The sequence below is a fragment of the Hyperolius riggenbachi genome, chromosome 12, assembly GCF_040937935.1.
Source record: "Hyperolius riggenbachi isolate aHypRig1 chromosome 12, aHypRig1.pri, whole genome shotgun sequence".
NCBI lineage: Eukaryota > Metazoa > Chordata > Amphibia > Anura > Hyperoliidae > Hyperolius > Hyperolius riggenbachi.
In genome coordinates, this window is record NC_090657.1 from 23,756,015 (window position 1) to 23,771,644 (window position 15,630).

Below are 15,630 nucleotides of genomic sequence, written 5' to 3' on the forward strand. Positions count from 1 at the left end.
TGAACCTACAACCCCCACGGATCCGCACAAGTGTGCTGGCGGTCCCAGCTGTCACTTCTCCCTTACTTCCCTTGCCTGTAGCTAAAGGTGTCCCTTAGCATTAGGCAGCCAGAGGTACCCTCAGGGCGGATTCTAGACTTTTTGCTGCCTGTGGTAAACTTGTGAGGATGCGCCCCCCACCCCTCCGATTTGGAATGATAGTACAGCACCCGACAATTTACTCTGCTTCATTTAATGTTCTCACATGACATGCTGCAGCTCAACACTATAGCACACTGTTTGGCTGTGAATCTGTGACAAACTGCTCCCCCTCAGCCACTCCATTCCTGCTCAGGAAAGTACACTCAGTACAAAAATGCTGCCCCTGAAATCTCTGCGCCTGATGCAAATGTTTCACTCTACTTCAGGAGAGAACTGGCCCTGGGTATCCTCAGTATTAAGTAGCTAGTGGTGCCCCCGAATGACCGCAGATCTCGTCACTGGAAGGTCGAGAGCTGGGTAAGTAACCTCTCATTTACAGTCTGCTCGGACTCGGCATAAGGAAGCAAGGAAGGAGGGAGGCACTAGGGGAGGGGAGGGAGCTGCCTTTCCAGCATCAGGCGCCTGTAGGCACGTGCCTACAGTTCCTTATGGTAAATCCGGCCCTGCACACATGTAACGGCTGTACAAGAATCATTTAACCACTTCTGTGCCAGGGGGGTATTTTGCTGATCGGTGCTGCGTGGGCTCTCCAGCCCGCAGCACCGATCAGATAGCAGCCAGGGCTATCAGACTTCCCCCCTTTTTCCCCCCCTAGGGGATGTCCTGCTGGGGGGGTCTGATCGCCGCCGGCTGCTTGCGCTTGCGGGGGGGGTGGCTCTTCAAAGCCCCCCTCCGCAGCGCTTCCTGGCCTCCTTCCCTTCCTCTCCCCTCCCCCTGTGAGCAGTGCAGGACGGATTTCCGTCCTGCGCCTAATGGGATAGGCTTTAGCCTATCAGATGCCGGCAATACCCGGCCAATCAGAGGCCGGGGATCGTCGATCTCCTCTACGGCGCTGCTGCGCAGCAGCGCCGTATATATGTAAACACCAGGGAAGATCTTCCCCGTGTGTTTACATTTATCCTGCGAGCCACGATCGGCGGCTCGCAGGGTGTTCACGGAGACACCCTCCGTGAACTGACATGGAACGGCCGCTCATACGAGCAGCCGTTTCCATGGAATCCACTTCAGGATTCAGGGCCGTACTTAAGCGTATGCAGAATCCTGAAGTGGTTAAAGGAGTTCTGTGTTACTAAAAAAGTAAAACAAGCTGACACTTACCTGGGGCTTCTATCAGCCCCCTGCAGCTGTAATGTCCCGCGCCGTCCTCCCCCGATGCGCCGTTCCTCGCCTACGGTCCCTGTGTAATCACGCAAGTAATTACACTGCGGCTGCGCGGCCGAGCTCTCGCTTCCGCACGCGTCATCAGAGCTTACTGCGCAGGCGCAGTACAAGAGAACTTTGCTGCTTTGGCTGCTATAATGCTAGGAGCCTATAGGCTATATCTTATACTTGTTTTATAATGTAAATTCGCACCTTATCCTTATTTAGCACTTTACCCTTGAAAAAGCTTCATGTAGAAGTGAAACATGTCGGGTTGTTTGGTGGGGGTTGTGTGATTTTATATGTTATTTGTATTGCTAGGGGACCTGGTTAGCATATTGCTACCCTATGACTCACTGACTTAGTAGGTCCTGCAATACGTACAAGCAGAATCAGATTAAGTATCATCCAGAGTTTGCCTTTTAGTGATTTATTAAAAGTTACGTTTTAGATTCAGTCCAAAGGGGTAATCTTGTTGTGTTTAAACTTTAGTTCAGGGTCTGTATTATGTTTATAAAGCAGAACAGAACTGTAAAGAGGAACTGTAGTGAAAATAACTTATGAATAAAATTGCTTATAATTTTTAATATTCATTTACAAAATACTAGCTGATTTCCCGGCGTTGCCCGGGTATGTATTTGGCTGGTGTCGGCTCCACCCACTTTTTCTAACCCTAACACACAATTACTCAATGACCAAGTTTGTGAGCTTTGTGGTCTTTGGCATCAATAATTTGCATTGAAATGAAAAAATCTGATGGGTTGTTTGTGGCTCCACCCCCTTTTCTGAATTTGAACCCCAGTCACCCAATGGCCAACTGTACCAGGTTTGAGGCCTGTGCCATTAACAGTGCAAGAATGGTAGCAATTAAATATTACCTTGAAAAGCAATAGGTGAAGCTTTATACACTTTTGTAGGCTCCACCCACTTTTCTGAATATCAATCTCATTCATTGAGTGAACAACTGTGCAAAGTTTAAGAAAGAACCCTCCCATTAACAGTGTAAGAATGGCTGCAGTTTACATTTTCCCAGTGAAATTTGTATTTGTCTCCACCTACTGATGACCCGGCGCTGCCCGGGTATGTATTTGACTGGTGTTGGTTCCGCCCACTTCTTCTAACCCTAACGCACAAACACTCAATGACCAAGTTTGTGAGCTTTGGGGTCTTTAGCATCAATAATTTGTATATTCCCATAGAAATTACCGGTAAACAAATCAGATTGGCTGTTTGTGGCTTTGCCCCTCCCTAGCATTTGAACCCCAGTCACCCAATGACCAACTGTAGCAGGTTTGAGGCATCTGCTATTACCAGTGTAAAAATGGCAGCAATTTAAATATTCCCCTTGAAAATCAACAGGTGAATTTTGATTGGCTATTATAGGCTCCACCCACTTCCCTGAATATTAATCTCAGTCACCTAGTGACCATCTGGGCAAAGTTTGGGAACCCTGCCATTAACAGTGTAAGCAGGCCTGCAGTCTACATTTTCCCAGTGAAATTTGGTTTTGGCCCTGCCTACTTTTTGTAACCTGGACATACAGTCACTCAGTGACCAAGTTTGTGAGCTTGGGGGTCCTTGGCATCAATAATATTTGTATTTTCCCAAGAAATGAAACCATTTGTGGCTCTGTCCCCTTTTCTGAATTTGAACCCCAATGACTAACTGTACCAGGTTTGAGGCTTGTGCCATTAACAGTGCAAGAATCGCAGCAATTTTAATATTCCCCTTAAAAATCAACAGGTGATTTTGATTGGCTTTTTTAGGCTCCACCCACTTTTATGAATATTAATCCCAGTCACCCAGTAACCAATTGTGCAAAGTTTGAGAATCCTGCCATTAGCAGTGAAGAAGGGCTGCAGTTTACAATTTCCCAGAAAATCTGTTTTTGACTCCACCCACTTTTTGCAACCTTGACGCACAGTCACTACTCAATGACCAAGTTTGTGAGCTGTTGGGTTCCTGGCATCAAAATTGTGTGAATGGAAGCAGTTTATCCAAAAAAAGCAAATCTGATTGGATGTTTGTGGTTCCACCCCTTTAGTGAATTTCAACCCCAGTCACTTGATGACAGACTGTAGCAGGTTTGAGGCCTCTGCCATTAACAGTGTAAGGCTCAACACACACCATACAATCTTGGTTGTTCAATCTTACCACCTTCATGTAGTATAAGAGCTTATCCAATCAATCATACTAGGTATTTTCAATCTGTTGGCCCTTATACTACATAGATTTGGTAAATCTGTACAACCAAGATTGTATGGTGTGTGTTGAGCTTAAGAATGACAGCAGTTTCAATATTCCCCTTGAAAATCAATAGGTGAATTTTGATTGGCTCTTGTAGGCTCCACCTACTTTTCCGTATATTAATCCTAGTCCCCTAGTAACCATCTGTGTCAAGTTTGAGAACCCTGCCATTAACAGTGTAAGAATAGCTGCAATTTATATTTTCCCATGCAAAAAGTTGTTTTTGGCTCTGCCCACTATTTCTAACCTTGACATACAGTCACTCATTGACCAAGTTTATGAGCTTTGTGGTATTTGGCTTTAATAAGTTGCATTTTACCATTGAAATTAAACAAATCTGATTGGCTGTTTTTTGGCCCACTCTCTTTTCAGAATTTAAACCCCAGTCTCCCAGTGACTGACTATACCAGATTTGAGGCCTCTGCCATTAAGAGTGTATGCATGGCGGCAATGTAAATATTCCCCTTGAAAATCAAAAGGTTAATTTTGATTGGCTGCTGTAGGCTCCATCCACTTTCCTGAATATTAGTCCCAGTCACCCAGTGGCCATCTGTGTCAAGTTTGAGAACCCTGCTAATAACAGAATGGCTGAAATCAATCTAAAAAATCTGATTGGCTGTTTGTGGCTCCACCCACTTTAGTGAAGTTGGACCCCAGTCACCCAATAACTGACTGTATCAGGTTTGAGACCTCTGCCATTAACAGTGTAAGAATGGTAGCAATGTAAATGTTCCCCCTTGAAAATCAATAGGTAAATTTTGATTGGCTGTTTTTAGGCTCCACCCACATTTTTGAATATTAATCCCAGTCACCCAGTGGCCAATTGTTTCAAGTTTGGGAACCCTGCCATGGGAAAAATTAAGTTGTTGGCGCCGCACACTTTTTCTAACCTTGACATACAGTCACTCTATCAAGTTTATCAGCTTTGGGGTCCTTGGTATCAATACTTTGTATATTCCCATTAAAAAAATAAACAAATCTGATTGGCTGTCAAATTTGTTTTTGATTGGCTGTCAAGTTTGTGGGCTTTCAGGTTCCTGGCACCAAAAATGTGTGAATGGAAGCAGTTTATCCACCAAGGAAATCTGATTGGCTGTTTGTGGCCCCGCCCCTTTAGTGAATTTGGACCCCAGTTACCCAAAGACAGACTGTAGCAAGTTTGAAGCCTCTGACATTAACAGTGTAAGAATGGCAGCAGTTTAAATATTCCCCTTGAAAATCAATAGGTGAATTTTGATTGGCTGTTGTAGGCTCCACCTACTTTTTCCAATCTTAATCGGATTCACCCAGTGACCAACTGTGGCAAGTTTGAGAACCCTGCGATTAACAGTCTAAGAATGGCTGCAGTTTACATTTTCCTATATAAAATAAATGGCTGAATTTGATTGGCTGTTTTATGCTCCGCCCACTTTTCCTGGATTTGTAACCTCTGTCACCAAGTGTCCAACTGTGCCATGTGTGGGGACTCTGGCTTGGTTACTGTGAGAATTGCAGCCTTTTACATTTTTTCCATTGACTTGAATGGGTGAAATCTGATTGGCTGTTTGTAGCTGCGCCCAGGTGTGCAGGGGGGCCGCGAGACCCCCAGAACATATCATCCCAGGTAGTAAGGGATCTGTATACCAAGTTTCGTTCAAATCGGTGAAGGCGTTTTTGTGACACACGCACGCACACACATACACACACACAAACACACACACACACACACACACGCTACAGTATATAACTATAGGAAGTGTTTCTGATGCTAAAACCAGGAAAATTTACTGTGGGTGTTTTGAATTATTACTATATTATTACAGCACCTCTTTAAAATGATCAGTGGAGAAATTGATGGTTTCTTATGTGTGAAAGATTACAAAAACAAACTCAGTCAGTTTACTGTCAATTTTTTACAAATCATAATATGATTGATTGGCCTAGCAGATCATCGGAGGTTGGCCTAATGTGAGGCCATGGGGGTTCTCCTCATTGATTAGATGTAGATTTGGTTTATTGAGGTCTCCAGTGATTTGGATACACATACAAAATACATGACATTTCAATTCTCTTTCTAAAAGCAAGAAGTTTTGAATCAGGATGATACCATTTATTGGCTAACTTAGAGATGGATAAACAGTAAGCTTTCGGCTTATAAAAAGCCTTCGTCGGACTGGTTCCTGACCAAAACTGAAAAACACAGCTTATATACACTGACATACAGAGGAGAGACATTCTTTAGCAAACATAAATGTAATTAGATGCCTTAAAGGGAACCTTAACTGGCGAGGAAAAATTAATTCACTTACCTGGGGGCTTTCCCAAGCCTCCTGCAGCCGTCCGGTGCCCTCCGGTCTCCCTCGTCCTCGGGCCTCTTCCGCATTCCTCGTCGTAAACTGCAGTAAAGCGCGTCCGCATGACGCCAAACGTGTGATGTGCATGACGCCAAACGCGTCATGCGGACGCGCTTTACTGCAGTTTACGACGAAGAATGCGGAAGTGGCCCGAGGACGACTAGCAGTCGTCCGAAAACGAAACTTAGCGGCGGAGGGAGACCGGAGGGCACCGAAGGACCGGCGCGGGCACCGGACGGCTGCAGGAGGCTAGGGAAAGCCCCCAGGTAAGTGAATTAATTTTTCCTCGCCAGTTAAGGTTCCCTTTAACTGTTACTGAGGAGGCTTTCCCAGGCATCCTATGTAAACTGATAAGATCAATAGAATCCTCAACATGACATAAAGCAGACTCTGGTGATGAAGAGACATCGTAAATTCCGAATTCAAATGGTAACTGGCCTGGTTACATGCACCATTAATTCTAAGCTTAAGAGAATTGTGGCATTTAAAGCCAGCACCTGAAAGCAAATAAAATGAATAGTGACAGTGAATTACATCTTACACAGCATATGGCACAAAAATGAATGAAAAGATAGAAACATTAAAATTAAAAGAATTGTGGCATTTAAAACCCATCGTACCAGCACAAGAAGTTAGAGTCCTTGTTTAAACCATCTTCTACAGTTTTCTAAAAGGGAGACCAACAAAAGAACTATATAACAACATGCACTGGGTGGATCTTTTCACACAAACACTGTTGCGGGCTGGCACTGAACGCATGTGGTTCTGATGTTGCTTGTATTAATACATATGTAAAATAACACAGTAACGTTACCCAGCTAACGGTTATTGCCAGCTGCAGCTTGTTCCCGCTTGTGCTGCCTCTTGTCTTCTTTGTAGGGCAGGACAAGCGGTTTGGGAGAGAGCTGATCAGTGTGTGTGTTTTTGAGTACTTCACCTGAAACCATCAGGATTAAAGCGGTATAAAACCCTGACATAATATTCAATAAAAACATGTTTTCCTACTTGTTATATGCCATACGGTTATCATATTTGCTTTTGTGCATAAACATTATTATTCATTTAGAAATTACAAGTTCCCAAAGTACACTTTTCTTGCTCTGAGAGCTGACTTTGCATTTTATTCATAACTGGTTAATTCATCTTGTAATATAAGCAGACATGCTTTCTGAGTGTCTGACTGTGTTTAGGAGAGTCTGCAGTGTCAGAGAATGTGTTTACTTAATTGTATTAAGTGAGGAATGTAAACACAAGATAACATTATCTCCATTTCAGATGAGTCCAGCTTTCCCTGCAGGGAGCTGGTAAGTCTTGTGTTTAACTAGTTGAATGATGTTCTAGTAAAAAAATGGTGGTAGTATATAATATGCTCTAAATAATCTTTTAGAGCAAAGAAGAAATGCTCGGTTTTATTCCTCTTTAAAGAGAACCTGAACTGAAAATTAAAAGTCAAAATAACCATATGCACATCATTCTTACCTCCTGTGTAGCCTACTACTCAATCTCTTTCTCCTCTCCTGCGTCCCATTTGTCCACTGTGATCAATGGATTTCTCCGTCCTCCATTTTAAAAATGGCCTCTACCCCATAACAGCTTCCTGGTCAGCACACTGTTAAACTGTAATATCGCCCACTTGAGCCATAGGGAAACATGGACATTACCTTGCACATTCAGTTGTAACTGACTGCTGTGGATATATACAGTAACTGACAGCAACTGGTATATTTCAGTTCTGACAAAATATTGTCAGAACTGGAAGGGAGCACTGTAAGAAGAAAATTGTAAGCCTTTAAGTGGAACTGGCGGTGAGGTTAGTATGTAATATTAATTTGCAGCTATGTCATGTGTTTAGTTCAAATAATTTTCCTCGCTTCAGGTTCCCTTTAAGGGCCCGTCTCCACTACATGCAAATTCGTGTGCATTTTCTGCACACAGATTCGCATAGCTATGTATTGCAATTGGCCTGTCTCCACTGTGCGCAGAAAAAAATATGCACAGCAATGTTGTCAATTTCTGCACTCTGCATGCAGCCTATGCGATTCGCAAGTAATGTATTTGATAGGAAATTTTGGGTGTGTTTTTGCATGCGTGTTTGTTGTGAAAAAACATCAGCCACCCATTTTACATATTTTGATTTTCTTGCTGACTGAAAGGGTTAAAGTACCTCCTTGTGACCCTGGTCTGCTCAGCCGTAATCTCCGACTGAGCAGAACGTTGAATATGGGCGGGGGGAAAGTGGCAGTTCCTCTCCCCTTGCCCGTCCCTAGGAACTTCACTCTCCGCTGATGGTTCCGGATACACAGTAACGGCACACAGCGCATGAGAGCTGTGACTTGTGTGGGCTTAGGGAGATTGAGCTCGGAACAATAGTGCACTGATCATTCCAAGCTCAATCTCCCTAAGCCCACACAAGTTGCAGATCTCCTGCGTTGTGTGGCGTTACACACAGTGATATCGGAAACCATGAGCCGGCAGTTTCTTGGGGTGGGTTAGGGGAGAGGAACTGCCAGTTCCTCCCGGTCCATATTCAACATTCTGCTCAGTCCGAGATTACGACTGAGCAGGGCGGGGACCACTAGGGGTGCTGGAGGGTGCAGTTGGGCTGTGACATACCGTACGTCACAGCACCGCATGTAAATCAGGAGTAAAAGTGTCATTCACTTTCTTGTGGAACGTTTCTATTGACTACCTACTGTAAGGATGCATTGGTTAATTGTGCAATATTTGAATGACAGGAGTACATGCAGAGCACATCTGATTATTTTTCCTGTAATTAGCAATGTTATTAATTAGCTTTAGTGCAAGCCTTCCAAAAAAAAAAAAAAAGTTACCAGTCTTTTTATGTTTTGTTGAGTTTGATACTAGTTTAAAGGCAGGTCAACCAAAAGAACAGGCAGTCTGTGATTTACAGACAAAAGTACCATGTTTATGGCCAGCTTAAAAATGATAAATTACCTTTTCTAAACAGATGAACATTGTTTACTTAGAAATAAGCCATGAAGGTTGTCCTTTATGGGTTTGTGTATTTTCTGCACAGCTCGGGGTGGAGGCTTTGGTTGGTTTCTAAAGTATGATTTTGGCTTAAAGGAGACGATTTTATCAAATGTCTTGTAACTCCTCACCTCCTGTTCCTGACAGAACCCATCGAGCCAGATGTCATAATGCAGTGTGATCCCGGATGGCAGAGCTATGGCACCAACTGCTACCGCCTGATCAATGAGAAAAAGAGCTGGCAGGACGCTAAAAAAACATGTGTGCGGAACGAGGGCAACCTGGCCAGCATTCATGCCTTGCTGGAACTGGAATTTATCACCAAGCAGATCAAACAAGGTACGTTTTCCACGTTTTGTGTGACCTTTGCATAGCCACATGTATCAGTACTCTCAACCGGGAGTGCGAGTTGGATCCATGTGTTTAAAGGGAACCAGAGACGCCAGAAAAAAGATTTTATCCACACCTGGGGCTTCCTCCAGCCCCATACGCACGGATCGCTCCCACGCCGCCGTCCTCCGCTTCCTGTATCCATAGTTTCGGCCAGTCAGCGTCAGCACGCGGCCAATTGTCCGCATCACCGGGGCTACCAGCATACCCTTACGCGTGCGGCTGCATACTGCGCAGCCACACGCGTAAGGATATGGAGGGATCCCCTGATCATGCGGACATCTGGCCGCATCCGCCGGAAGTGGCGGGACCCGGTACCGGCGGATCCAGGAAGCGGAGGAAGGCGGCGTGGGAGCGATCCAGGCTTATGTGGCTGGAAGAAGCCCCAGGTATGTATGAAGTCTTTTTTCTTTTTCCATGTCCGGCGTCTCTGGTTCCCTTTAAGGATAGAGGTCTTGTTGATAATATTTTGGTCTGGATGCCTGGAGTCTTCTTCTCGGGTCGGTTCTGTTTAATTTTTTCCAATCCCCCCCTGACCGGCTGCCGCCGGTCGGGAGATATATATATATATATATATATATATATATATTTGTTTTGTTGGCTATCCCGGATAGGACGCGGCCGCCAGTCCGGGCGAGCCTTTTAATATTTTGTTGTTTGTTGTTGTCTACCTGCTTCTCTCCCGACTGGCCGCCATATGTTTGTGGACGCCAGTCGGGAGAGAGTTGGTACTTTGATGTTCTCGCCAGCCCAGACCGGCCACCGCTATTAGCGGACGCCAGTCTGGGAGGGTGGGATGTTATTTTTTTTTTTTTGTGACATTTGGTGTCTGGCCCGCCGCTTTAGGTGGCCGCCAGACACCGAGCGGAAGTTTTTTGATATTTTTTTCTTTTTTTTCTTAAATTATTTGTCTTATTCTACACTGTTGATATTAAACCCATTAACGGTTAGGAGCATGTCCACTTTGTTGCTTGAAAAGGCAGATTTTATGCGTGATAGGTGATTGGATTGGAACGTCTGTCTTAGACTATTTACGCTTCCGGGTGTTTTACTCGTACATTTTTACGCATATGCATTGATTTACCCGCATGCAAATTTCCAATGCGGATTTTCGTGTGCGTCGGTTGTATGACGTTTTATTATTCAGGACATGCTCTACCCTTATTGGTCGGCGCTCCAGCGGCCATTTTAGAGCGATTAGAGCATAAAAATAGATGCAGTTCCCCATCAGGTCCTCCACCAGATGCAGTTCCCCATCAGGTACTCCACCAAAAGTCGTCAGCAGTCATGACTAAGCTGTTACTAGGCAGATTGTTATATTTAAGTAATGCCAATGTTCACGTACGAAAATTCGCATAAAAACGCGTAAAAATTTAAATGCGAGTTTTCACCAATCAGAAAAATCTTATACGATTTTTTTGCAGGCGAAAATTTCACACTACAGTGGATACGTAGCCTTAGTTTTAATTAAGCAAACAGTTTGAAAATTGTTAAAGAGAATCTGTATTGCTAAAATCGGACAAAAGTAAACATACCAGTGCGTTAGGGGACATCTCCTATTACCCTCTGTCACAATTTCGCCGCTCCTCGCCGCATTAAAAGTGGTTAAAAACAGTTTTAAAAAGTTTGTTTATAAACAAACAAAATGGCCACCAAAACAGGAAGTAGGTTGATGTACAGTATGTCCACACATAGAAAGTACATTCATACACAAGCAGGCTGTATACATCCTTCCTTTTGTATCTCAAGAGATCATTATACACAGGCAGTGTGCATAGAGGGGCCAGGAGGGGGGGAGATGCATCACAGAACCACAACACTGAAGAACTAGGCAGCCTTCCAGACACAGGCTGACAAGTCTGACAAGAGAGAGATAAGTTGATTTATTACAGAGATGGTGATAGTAGAACTTGCTGCAGTAAGCCAGAACACATTAGAATAGCTTTTGGAACTTGTAGGATGATAAAAAACCCGATGTAATTTTTGTTACGGAGTCTCTTTAAAGGATAGCTAATCAAATCTAAACAAATATGACATTCGAGTAACCTTATAGCCCTTATAACACCTAGTATACCTAGCGATTATGCAGATATGGACAACGCCAGGATACTGGGGCTATGTTTTTAGAATCAGACACTCGCTAAAATGTAAGGATTTTTTTTTTCACATCAGGCTGAATTCAAAACGCAATCGACATCTCAAATGTACAAATGCTGCACATTCCATTATACATTTTTAGAAGTGAGGTTCAGTGTGTGATCACTTATGCAGAACGGAATTGTAAGGTTAGAGCCAGACTGGGACTCTGAGTCATCTGCTCTGTGAATTGGGAAGTGCTTAGTCTGTATTCTGGATTTTCCTGTGTACAGGCCATCCTGGAGTAAAGGGTAAGTTTTTTTTTTTGTTTTTGTTTTTTGTTTTTTTGTTAATGTCAAATAATAATCTGCGTTTACAAAGTTTTATTTATTAATTTTTGCTGAGTATTCTTTGATATTTATAGCAAAAAAGACCTTGCGCTGCCTTACAGTCCACTAAATCAGAAAGTCCAACGATGTTATATCCACCACTCTTCAAACAGAAAGTTTTTGACAGGTCCCCTCAAAAAACAATGAGAGAAAGATTTTTATCACATATAGACCATCAATTATATATGGCTCCTTCACCATACAATAGTCCCCTTGTTTGGTTTCTACCAATAACACCACGGCACTTGTGTCCACCACGTTTAGGGACCGCTCTCACCTTAGTATGTCGCTGCCCTGGCCCACAGACAGCAACAACAGCATGTGATATAGATCCGGCGATTCAGCTCCTTACCTTGCTCTTACTCCTTTGGACTTCTAAAACGAGAGAGATACAAATCATAGCGCAGACTGCTATCCACTTATATACACCGTCACCTAAGATCTGAGGGTATCACCTTGTGTGTTTTTAGAGGGTCACCCTTCAAAACTTGTGACACCCACCTACAGGGACTGTGCTCACTGGCTGCCCAGACCAACAGATACAGTACAGTATGGATATGCACAGTCCTGGATCAAGTGGATACCTCCCAACTTTTTGAGATGAGAAAGAGGGACACTTAACCACTTGAGGACCCACCCTTTACCCCCCCTTAAGGACCAGCGCTGTTTTAGGTGATCTGTGCTGGGTGGGCTCTGCAGCCCCCAGCACAGATCAAAGGGCACTCAGAGCGATCAGATCGCCCCCCTTTTTTCCCCACTAGGGGGATGATGTGCAGGGGGGGTCTGATCGCTCCTCCTGGCTGGCATTTTGCGGGGGGGGCACCTCAAAGCCCCCTTCCGCAGCGAAATCCTCCCCCTCCCTCTCCTACCTGCCACCCCCGGGAGATCTGGGCTGCACAGGACGCTATCCGTCCTGTGCAGCCAGTGACAGGACGTCCCCTGTCACATGGCGGCGATCCCCGGCCGCTGATTGGCCGGGGATCGCCGATCTGCCTTACGGCGCTGCTGCGCAGCAGCGCCGTACAAATGTAAACAAAGCGGATTATTTCCGCTTGTGTTTACATTTAGCCTGCGAGCCGCCATCGGCGGCCCGCAGGCTATTCACGGAGCCCCCCGCCGTGAATTGACAGGAAGCAGCCGCTCGTACGAGCGGCTGCTTCCTGATTAATTAGGCTGCAGCTGGCGACGCAATACTGCGTCGCTGGTCCTGCAGCTGCCACTTTGCCGACGCACGGTATAAGCGTGCGGTCGGCAAGTGGTTAAAGAGAAACTCAGACCAAGAATTGAACTTTATTCCAATCAGTAGTTGATACCCCCTTTTACATGAGAAATCTATTCCTTTTCACAAACAGACCATCAGGGGGCGCTGTATGGCTGATATTGTGGTGAAACCCCTCCCACAAAGAAATTCTGAGTACGTACTCTTGGCAGTTTCCTGTCTGGGAACCCTGTTGCATTGTGGGAAATAGCTGTTTACAGCTGTTTCCAACTGCCAAAGAAACATGCAGCAGATACAGCACCTGCCAACAGTAAAAATGTCACCATGTGATAAATGTCAGAATGTAAATCAGGGTTTTAAAAGATTTTACAATGGGCAAACACTGCCGAAATCATTTATACATACTGTAATTATTGTAAAAATGAAGCACTTTTTTATTACATTATTTTCACTGGAGTTCCTCTTTAAGCCATGCCTCTGATCACGCCCCCGTCACACCCCTAGTCGCGCACACCAGAAAGATTTCATAAGCAAAGGGTTGTTTTATATTTCAGACCACACTGGTCCTTTCTATCCTGGTTCATTTTCCTTCATATTAACATTTCTCAAATTAGTAATATATCAATTTAAAGGATGGGAATAAAGTTTAGTGTCAGTCAAACACATTTTTTTAGTAGAGAAATATATATATTTACATAGAAAGAGGGACAAAGTCCTGAAAGAGGGACACAGAAGGACAGAGGGACAGGGCTCACAAAGAGGGACTGTCCTTCCAAAAGAGGGACAGTTGGGAGCTATGCAAGTGTCCACCTCTATGCCTCTCTCACAGCCAATATTCTCACAGTATCAAAGTGCACTGCTAAACAGAAATCTCATCGCATAAAACCATTTACTAAAGTATAAAATATGGGTAGTACTACTGACAAGCATTCGAAGTAAGAGCATATATCAGAGGATGTCTCCTCTCAGCACTGAATCCTCTCCTGCCCGTGTGGCCACGCCCTATTCTTTGATATTCACCACTTTTACTGAAGACAGTCAGGCCCGCTTGTGAATGGTTTTGATTTCCTGCTGTGATGTAGTATCCACAAATACTAAAGACATTTAATGGGGGCTCAGAACTCTTTCTGGCATCACTTAAAGAAAACCTGTCTTGAAATAAATAAGGAAACGTTTATTATTGACTTTATTTTAACACCAGTTCTACTCCTGCAGATGTGGAAGAGTTATGGATTGGACTGAATGATATAAAGCATCAGATGAACTTTGAGTGGTCAGATGGGAGTGTTGTTACGTTTACCTCTTGGCATCCCTTTGAACCCAACAACTTCAGGGACAGCATGGAGGACTGTGTAACCATCTGGGGGCCGGTGAGTAAGCTTCTGGCAGTGAAGAGTGTGATCAGAAAATGCAAGATTGCTTCTGATCAGCTAAAGCTATGTACACATTTCAAATGTTTATTACTTGAAAAGATAATCTGTGGTTAGTCTTTGTTGACAATCCAGCATGTCTATATGTCACATGGCATTGGCAACTTCTTAACCATTATCTTATGCGATTAAAGGGGCCCATACACCTAACGATCTTCCCGCCGATGTACAGCAGATTCGATCACTGTAATCGAATCTGCTGTGAAATTGTCGCGCAAACGCTGACAGAACGATCGATTTTCGTCCCAAATCAATCGTTCCCGCCGTTTCCCATCGATCCGTCCGTGCGGAAGATTTTTCTCGATCGCTGGCGGGTCGGGAGTGCGTCGATAGCGGCGTTCGAATGCGCGACGACCGACGCAATACAGCGGAGATACATTGCCTTTTCCGGCCGGCGCCACTCCCCCGGTCTCCGCTGTCTTCTTCTCCACTCCGGGCTCCAGCTTCACTGAACTTCCTGTCCCGGCAGGAAGTTTAAACAGTAGAGCGCCCTCTACTGTTTAAACTTCCCCTGGACAGGAAGTTCAGTGAAGCAAGCCAGCCGGACCGGAGACCAGCGCGGAGAAGAAGACAGCGGAGACCGGGGGAGTCGCGCCGGCTAGATCAGGTAATGTATAGCTGGTGGGCAGGCGGCAATCTGTTTGCGGTAAAGGCAGCCATACGATCCCTCTCTGATCAAATTCGATCAGATAGGGATCTATCTGTTGGTCGAATCTGATGGCAAATCGACCAGTGTATGGCTACCTTAAAAGTCCTTAGCTGACCACCATTGTAGTTGTAGAGACATCTTCTGTTTGCCTCTTTCCTTTGACATAGCGTACAGCTAGCTGCTACCACCAGGAATACAATCTCACAGTCCAGCCCTAAAGCACTATGTTCTCTTGTTTTATTCTCCTTTCCATTGTCTTACACTTCGTAAAGGGAAGATTAAAAAAAAAAATTCTGCTTACTTGGGCCTTTCTTGGAGAGGTCGGCATCTCCAACGGAGGGGACCCCGAGCCACCGGCTGAGAGCAGAGCTGCGGCAAGGGACATATCGGCTGCCAGGGGCTGGAGGAAGCCCCGGGTAAGTAGAACTTTTTTTTTCCCTCGGATCTTCTCTTTAAAGAGTAACTGTTAGACATGAAAACCAAATACAATTCTTTATTTCTATCTGTTGAACAGATGAAATGAATGCTAAAAAGGCAGTGCCTAATTTCAAAATCAAGCTTACTT

General features: G+C 44.5%; 1 protein-coding gene across 2 annotated transcripts in view; it reads left to right on the top strand.

Annotated features, from left to right (window-relative positions):
* MRC2 (mannose receptor C-type 2) overlaps positions 1 to 15,630 on the top strand; it is a 214,878-nt gene that overhangs the window by 98,026 nt on the left and 101,222 nt on the right. For both annotated transcript variants that reach the window (XM_068261975.1, XM_068261976.1), the window contains 2 exons: positions 9,060 to 9,251; positions 14,202 to 14,356. In XM_068261975.1, the coding sequence (XP_068118076.1) occupies positions 9,060 to 9,251; positions 14,202 to 14,356 (347 nt within the window). The remainder of the gene's footprint in view (positions 1 to 9,059; positions 9,252 to 14,201; positions 14,357 to 15,630) is intronic.